Source organism: Perissodus microlepis, chromosome 3, assembly GCF_051167445.1.
Source record: "Perissodus microlepis isolate ML-2025 ecotype Zambia chromosome 3, ASM5116744v1, whole genome shotgun sequence".
NCBI lineage: Eukaryota > Metazoa > Chordata > Actinopteri > Cichliformes > Cichlidae > Perissodus > Perissodus microlepis.
The window spans coordinates 44,997,457-45,006,494 of NC_140463.1; the positions used below are offsets into that span (position 1 = coordinate 44,997,457).

Below are 9,038 nucleotides of genomic sequence, written 5' to 3' on the forward strand. Positions count from 1 at the left end.
CAGATTTGACTGAAATTAATTTTGTTTATTTTTTCACATGCTACTCTCAACAGCAATAGCTAAGTGGCTAAATCACACAGTTAAATTAAGACATTAAGTATAAATCATTAAACTAAAAGGGCTGCACAACCCAAACTAGTTGTTACTTGAGGATTAACTGTTACTAGTATTTATTTACAAAGAAAAACTACTACTACTGTTGTGTTGTTAGTGTTGCTAGCAACAAAACTTACTTTAGCTTATTAATATGAGCTATTTTGAATAGCATTAGGTACTATAAAATGTATAAAGTGGTTTACTGTACAACTGATAAAGTGCTACCTAATAATGACATAAACGGGGGACCTTTTCTTATACAATTTAACGACATAGCTTACCTCAAATTACAAAATATCACGACTCAATATTAGCATTGTTAGCAAGTTCGCGAGGTAAGCACAAATTTTTCAATTATTCTATATACTTTATCTGAAAGATGGTCAACTGACTTATCTTTAAAAAGCGTAAACAGAACCCCAGAAAAGCTGTAATTTCTTGAAAACCCACAAAAGTCTTTATAAAGACTGCTATACTCTCTACACTATTTTATTTGAATATCTAGGTTTTGCACAATTAATAAAATGTTAGGCCCTGAAAAATACCACAATGACATATGTCAATCTTCTAGAATATTCTCCTTAAAATACTTGCCACTTTATGCTGTAGGTGCGAAGGTTACTACAGGTGACAGCAATAATAATGGGGACTAGTCTTTGCCCTGTCTCTCTCTCATCAGCCCCAGACAGTCATGGCAGATGGCTGCCTCTCCAAGACCCTGGCTCTGCCAGAGGTTTCTTCCTGTTCAAAAGAATTTTTTTCTTCCCACTGTAGCCAAAGTGGTTGCTCATAAGGGGCCCATCTGATTTTTGTGGTTTTCTCTGTTTTCTCTTTATTATTATAGGGTATTTACCTTACAATATAAAGCGCCCCTAACTCTTATTGTGATTTGACACTATATAGCTAAATTAAATTGAAAATACACAGCGAGTAGTGACCTTTAATGAGGCAGTCAGGTGTCGTAAATCACTTCACCGAAGGGAGCTAGTTGTTTCTAAGAACGTGAAATGTATGTATCCCATTGTATATAGTTTCTTTGAATGTTCATTGAAGTTTTCAGTAGTGAGTTTGTTTATATTTTTTTACAGCATGAAAATAGAGAAATTTGCAGGAAACTTCAAGTAATGAGATGATATTTTAAAACTCAAATCAATATCAGCTTTGGTTGCTCTCATGCTTGTGACAAATAAAAGGTTTGACCCACCATGTGAATGAGAACCAATTTCACTTTGAAATGCTACTGTGTGCTCTGTTGAAAAGCAAAGCTATAGCATTATGAGAAAGATTTTACTGTCATAACATTGTAGTGCTATCACCCAGAGGCATACTTCCCTACCCCCACTTCCCTAACCCCTTTTGCTGAGAGGATTATGGGGCATCTTTTAACGCTGCCATCTGTTCCAAATTGACTTTCAATTAACACTGGCAAATGAGAAAGCTGTCAGAGCAAAGAGCAGAGCAGATTGAGCTGTTGCTCTGTGAATGGAGGATCCTGTACCACATCCAGTTCATATTCAATTCAATTCAATTTTATTTATACAACGTGAAATCACAACATCAGTCACCTCAAGGCGCTTTATATTGTAAATTAGACCCTACAATAATACATACAGAGAAAAGCCCAACAATCATATGATCCCCTATGAGCAAGCACTTTCGTGACAGTGGGAAGAAAAAAACTCCCTTTTAACAGGAAGAAGCAGGCTCAGGGAGGGGCGGGCATCTGCCGTGACCATTTGGGGTGAGAGAAGAGTGGACGATTTACTAAACTTACTAAAGAAACCAACTTGTAATAAGACAAAAATTAGGCCAAAATTGACATATATATATTTTATTACATTTGATTCTTGTTTCTGTAGATTACATTTGATTTCAATTTGCACACTGATACATCTAATTTAGACTGCCTGAGTGATTGTATTGATTAAGCTATCAGGATCTGCTAGATTTTTTTTAACCTGACTCTGTGCTTTTGATGAGTATAGGGAAACTTGTGGTATTACAAAACCGTACTTTCCACAGAGCCCAACGTTGTGTATTTTAATCCTCACAAATTGTTTGGGCAGTGTATAGTTGCTGCTGAGCAAATTTGGTGATGAGATACGTGTGAAGATGTCAAACAGCCTTGAGCTAAACTGCTGCCGTGCTCATGGCTGAGGCTTTCATGAGATGTTATCATGTAACAGGAAAGGCAAAAAAAAAAAAGTGAACAAAGTAAACAATGAAAAAAAAAAAACATCTTGAATTTGCAGTGTGCACAGAATGTTGATGATGAAAACTTAAAAATAATACTTCCTCATGGCTTTAGTCTCCAGGTTACAAAAAGTCAATATGAATTTGACTTTTTAGCCCCAGTGCTCTTGCAGACAAAACAGAAATTCATATGTGGCTGTTGTGCATTAGCTTTGCATACCTGAATTTTTACAGGACTTCCCTGGTAAAGTTATGTATTACAACACAGTTCTCCAACACGTTCAAATGGGACATTAACTTGCCAGCTGCCAAGTTCACAGTCTGATGTTGAATTGTGCTAATTTTGGAATATTGTGGTGGTGATTATTACGATGTATTCACAGTTAGCAGTTTGGGTGCTCCCTCACCATTAGTGCTAACCTGATTGAAGCAGACTGTGCTGTGTCTGTGTGTGTGTGTGTATCTGCACACATGGTGGTAGAAACAGCTGGTCAATAGGCTTTGGCTCGTCTCAGCACAAAGGTCATAACCCCTGGGGTCAGATAAAGAGTGCCACACTATAGATCCTTATTAGAAGGAAGTCCATAGAACAAGCACCATCAACCCCCTCTCAAAACACACAGTCTTATGATTATGTGATTGTATTTGCCTACAGAGAGGGGATTTGTACAAACATGAGCATGCTCTCAACTGTATTGCTTAATGTGGACAACACTGTGCATTGGTTGAATACTTGATTGACACATACACTAGAAGAGAAAAGCACAAAAAACCCATCAAAGATGAAAAAAATACAGCATGAAAACTACAGACAGTAGCTGTTTTTAACACTCAGTTTTACTTTATTACTTCATATGTTATAATTTCTCCACAGTTGGCTGATGGATTAATAACAACACATAGAAAAATATGTGGGACTGGCTGCATCACATATTTTTGACACCGCCGCCATTTCTCAACAAATGCTCTCTGCACGTAGATGGGCGATCCATAACTGCCAGTGGACACACACTACTGCCACTGAACCATAATTTCCCTATTTGCAGTAATCTGGAGATGCTGGTTGTTCTTGTTACAAAATCCTAAATATTAAATCTTTTTCTTGTTGAATGGCAGAGCTATAAATAGTAATAGTGGTAAAAGTGACACTCAAAAGCTGCACTCAAACCAGTGATGGTAGACAGTATGAGATAAAGCTCCAGCTGTCTCATATTGATAAGAGCAAAAAGTCAAAACTGTCTGACATATGTACTTGTTTTTGTGAATCATACAGATAAATATGCTGAGCATGGTCATCACCTGCATCAGTTCTGCATCAGTTTAGACTTAACCTGCTTTATTAAAAATATATTATGAAAAAGTGTCAAATTAAGAGGACACTATTTCATTTTCTATTTGGATTTAAATTACGTCTGATTGTGGTTTCATTTATAAATATCTAATATGTGAAATGAAAAGATATTGGCATTCAAATGACAACGAGACAGCATGTCACAGTGAACAATGTTATTTAATTGTACCAAAATGTGTACATGAAATTTGTTGAATAATATCTACAATTTCTTAGAACTCAGACAAGAAGGCGTCATTATTGAATTAAATTTGCATTTAACTTGTATCATCCGTTTTACTATAGGACACGGTGATTTTCTCTCTTCTTGTTTCAACTCAAGTTTGTATTCCCACACAGTGAATGTTGGCGTTTCCTTTGTTAAAACAGCAATTTTTAGTGGAGGGACGCCGGAACCGAAACTACCCTTCAGGGGGCGTGGGGGACACCCCGTCAGACCCGCCTTTGACAGTACTAGATGGCCTTCTGATGCAATACCCCAGCGGAGGGATCAACCCATACGAGCAGGATCAGCAGCGGTTTGCGTTGTTGCTTGGATACGAACGCAAAGGGCGGTGCGTTTGGGGTCCGTTTCTAAATGAAACTGCCGTTACTCAGCGGACATTTTGGCTCTGCGCATTCTGTCTCGACACAGTATGACCTTCTCTGATGTTTGAGCCCGAATGACGCCAGTTTCCTTGACGCTGTTGAAGACGCACCAGACGTGAAAACAGCGCCATTTCTGTCGGCGTCCATGATAGCTATGCGACTGGAACAGATTCCAGAGCTCGAGCTCGGAACAGCAGCGGGAGAGAAATAGCCGCTCCCCTCTCGCTGCTTCTCTTAACTTCAGCCAACGGCAGGTACGTAAACCAGCGACTCACATGGAAGTTTTCTTTTCGCATTGAAATATCCTAGTTCCTACTCGGTGTTTCATGCTTAAGCAGCTTACTGTTTTGCCTATATACGACGATATGACGCACAATTTTGAAGGGAAACGTCTGAAAGTCCTCTGTAGGCTACCGGGCAGGCGCTCCTCCTCCCCCTCGGTCACAACAACAAGCGTAGCTAACCTTATGTAATGGTTGTTTCGGTTTTAATAAAAACGCATCTCCGTTTTGTTTTGACTCTGTGCTTGCTATTTTCATGTGCCGTGTTACAGAAAGTTGCTCAAATGTTAGCGTGTTGACATATTTAATAGAGAACTGTCAGGTCTCTGTCACCGTATAGAAACAAGCTCCGTTTACCTGGTCACCACTTCAGTAGCGCTAGTCTTCAGATTAAAAAAAAGAAGAAACGAACCAAAATAAACAAACACCTCGTTATAATTATGTATGCTAGGTAGTAGTCGTATTAATATTAAAGTCCGTCTTATGACCAAAAATGAGAAGCTGTCGGCAGCTAACTTGGCTAACGGCTTATTAGCTAAAGGTCGGTGGTCAAGCTAACCTTGCTGTTTGACTGCAAAATGACTCTTATAGCATAAGTCTGCGCAACGTTAGCTGACGCCACAGCTGTTGGCTAATGCCAGACTAAATGGTATATTGGCATGGTGATGACATTTCTGACTAATACTAAATATTGTTCTAGATTTCCCTGTAGTTGCTTTGCCGCACTCGGTAGCTCAACGGCGTAACGTTAAGTCAGTTAATATTTGCGCGAAGTCACAATAAACCCGCTAAAGCGGCACGCATTTGTTTCTCATGTGGGATAATTTGAGTACTGCTGGATAAAGTTGGTCTGTTGGTGTGGTGTCGTGCAGTGAAAAGCTAACTGCCGGCCGGAGATGGTGTGCATATAAGAAACAGCTGGGTTGGAGATACTGGTCAGCCATATTTAGTAGTTTTCGAGCTAGCTAACCTTTCAGCTGCTGTCCATCTGCACTTCTATAAACATTCTTATACATAAAGGTGTCGGCCGCTGGAATCACGTGATGACAAGCTCTAAGGCTTCATGTCTCGACCTTTTTATGTCGTAACTTATAATATACCACCGCTGAATGACGAGCACTGGAGCCAATCAAATCGCCGCAGCCTCCATTTGCTCTTCACGTCGGTGTCCTAATCCACCGCTGCTCTACGAGCCTTCCCCTGCTCACTGCCCGCAGTTACACTCAGCTGTTGGATTTGTCGCTAATACAGAACTTATTGGCGATATTAGTCATGAAACAATGCGGATGTTTTGTGATCGTGATACACAAAAGTAGTCAAACAGGAAGGATTTCTTCATGCCCTGCACTACAAACATGTTTCACTTTGTCTGTCACTTAAATGGCATGCAGACCTGAATAGCATGAGCATTTGAGAATTATGTGAAGGGTCACAGTCGGCTATATTTTGAGGAAATGCAGCATTGCTTAAAACAAACCTTTTTATTCTGCTGAAAGAGATTGGGCATACTTGTTAAGATTTTATAGAAACAAAAAAAAAAAAACAATTTAAAGATTTGATTATCTGACACACATGCTACAATTGAACCTATTATAACATTAAATGCTCCTTTGTTTCCTCCATAAAATGCATCTTATATTCAGCTGAAAGGAGCAAACTTGTGTCTTCATGTATTTAAAAAAAAAAAAGTTCCTGATTCACGCTGCTTTGCTATGCTCTCTTGCATTCTACATTGAAAATATATGTGAGAAACTTGTTTACTCTGTTTCAGGTTGTGCCGGTGAAGTAAGACGTAGCCACAAAATGGACCCCTCTGACTAAAATGCAAACACGTCTTGTGTTTTGCTCAGAAGCTGAAATCTATCAGCAGCATTAAGCCATGCCTGATGAGTAACATCCCCCCTTTTTGCTCAAAGCAATAAAAAAAAACAAAAACAAAAAACATTCTACATGTCTCCCCATGTAGTTTGTACTGCTGGAGTGACAGCCTCCTCTTTCAGATAGGTTAATCGCCTCTGCACCTTTCTCCACCAACCACCCAACAGTAAATACCTGTCATAATGTTGCTCTACCCAAGAATGGCCAATACTTGAGGTCCCATGCGTCCAGTGAGCACCGATTCAGACGGTCCTGCTCCTCCTGAGAACCTCTCTTGCCCCTACCCTCTTGTGGGCCCCCTGCCTGCCTCAAAGATGTCGCTGCTTCATTCGCTGGGTCCAGTGCAAAGCTGGCTAGGCCAGGAGCTTGAGAAGTGCGGGATTGATGCCATGATTTACACCCGCTATGTTCTCAGTCTTCTCCTGCATGACAGTTATGATTATGACCTACAAGACCAGGTGAGAATTCAGAAATCTAAATAAATTTTCTTTTACCCTAAAGCAATTATTTTCATTGCTGGTGTAGGAATAAAAATGTCTCATCAGGGGAATAAGTCAGTTTGCCAGGAGAGGTTCACAGTGTGGATTTTCTTTCAACTGGCAATTGTACCACTGATTCAAAAGAGGAATCTTTTGAGTTTTGCTCTTTGCCTTTACATTTTAAAATACACTGTAATATTTGTCTGCAGTTTGATTTGGTACATAATGCTGAACAGAAATATTATCACATATTTAGGATACCATATAACAGTTATCCATGACTTGTGCAATGTTACTTATTATACATTTGGCTTTTTTTACATGCTTTGTGATGGACTTTTCTTGGTTTGTGTGCGAAAGGAAAATGACATCTTCTTGGGATGGGAGAAGGGAACGGGGAAGAAATGGGGCAAGAGCAAGAAGAAGGGAGGGACCGATCTGAGTCTTGAGGAAATGAAGAAGCAAGCCGCTGTGCAATGTCTCCGCTCTGCATCTGATGAAGTAAGCTTTCTTCTACTTGGCTCTTGTAATTCTGCGGTTGTTCAGCTGTTCATTATGACACAACTTAGGTTTTAGTTTTTAATGATTTTATTTTCTGTGGTTTAAAGTAATAAACTCAAATCACCTTTTCTTTGGAACCTGATAAACCTGCTGGTGACTGTCACTGACTCCAATTTTGGGAAACTTGTGAATGAAAAGCAGTCTGAATGCAAGAGGCATGGTGGTGCTAATTATTTAAGGAATCTGTTACTGTAGTATTCTTGTCATTTGTTAAGGTGCAGTCATGCAGCTCCTGATTGATTGAATCGCAGTGGATAGACTGTGAATAAAGCTATGTCAGTATGTGAAGCCAAAGCAGTGTAAAATGCATAGTATTGAAAATGCATAGTCACCTTTTTTGCTGGATGGTCACACCTTCTATTAGTCTGCACTAGAAGGGGTATATTACTGTCAGGAGTTAAGTTTTTATTGAACATAAAATAGTGCTATTCTGACTTCTAAATGACCTTCAAAATCAACATAATTTGTGTAAGGGGTTAGGGTATTACACAAGTATAAATTAGATTGCATTTCTATTTTTATGAAGGGGAAAAACAGCAGAAAAAAATTGCTGGCATTTTCATGTATGGTCAGCTGTAGTAAGGGGTGTGTGCTTCAGCTGAGAATGACACAGTGTAAATAGCTGGAAGGAGAAAGGGGGAAGGATCTGCAAGGCAAGAGGGAGGAGTGTGGAGCTCCTCCCTGGGGACTGGACTCTGGACTCTATTTTTTAACTAGTACACAGTACACGGAATTGCAGCAGTCTGTGGGTTGTCAGCTGACCAGCATTAGCACAATGATGCAAGAGGAAACACAGGGAGGAGAAAACTTTGGTTTCCTTTTAATGAAGTGGTATGGTAAGAAATTTTATTGTCTGGGAGAATGAACAACAACAGGGCTGGTGTTGAGAAATGGTTGCTTTAATTTGTTTCACGCTCTTTGCTCTGACTCCTTGGTTTAAGCTGGCATTTTAAACAAGTTGTTGTGTTTGTTACAGTTACTGTTTTTCACATTCTGTTCAACTGTTGAAGGAAGCAGTGTATTGTAACAGTATATGTAGCAACTGCACATTGTTAAAAACGCGTAAGTCAATTATTTATCGTTAGTGGAGTTTTTTTTTTAAATTTCTATCATTTTGTCTTGATGCATTCTCAATCATCCAGGAAAATAAATCTCCAAAAGTTGATTCTGTTCATCTGGACGTAGCGTTTTGTGGGAGAAACGTTTCGTCACTCATCCAAGTGACTTCTTCAGTCTCAGCTGACTGCAGGTTTCCCCAAATCTTATAAACAGTACATTTGCATAATTGATCAACATAATGGTTGTTGATCAATGGTCATGAGAATTTGCATAATTATGATTAAGGAACTGACCTCACAGCCCATTGTTCCTTTAGTGGGCTGGTTTCAGTCATTATGCAAATGTACTGTTTATAAGATTTGGGGAAACCTGCAGTCAGCTGAGACTGAAGAAGTCACTTGGATGAGTGACGAAACGTTTCTCCCACAAAACGCTACGTCCAGATGAACAGAATCAACTTTTGGAGATTTATTTTATATGTACAGGGAGTGCAGAATTATTAGGCAAGTTGTATTTTTGAGGAATAATTTTATTATTGAACAACAACCATGT

At 39.3% G+C, this 9,038-nt stretch overlaps 1 protein-coding gene across 1 annotated transcript in view; it reads left to right on the top strand.

Annotated features, from left to right (window-relative positions):
• The first annotated feature begins 4,156 nt into the window (after positions 1 to 4,156).
• Positions 4,157 to 9,038, top strand: part of kiaa0232 (KIAA0232 ortholog) — a 16,491-nt gene continuing 11,609 nt past the window's right edge. Inside the window, 3 exon segments of the mRNA XM_084924617.1 lie at positions 4,157 to 4,482; positions 6,281 to 6,845; positions 7,227 to 7,367. Of these exon segments, the coding sequence (XP_084780743.1) occupies positions 6,609 to 6,845; positions 7,227 to 7,367 (378 nt within the window). The 5' untranslated portion in view covers positions 4,157 to 4,482; positions 6,281 to 6,608.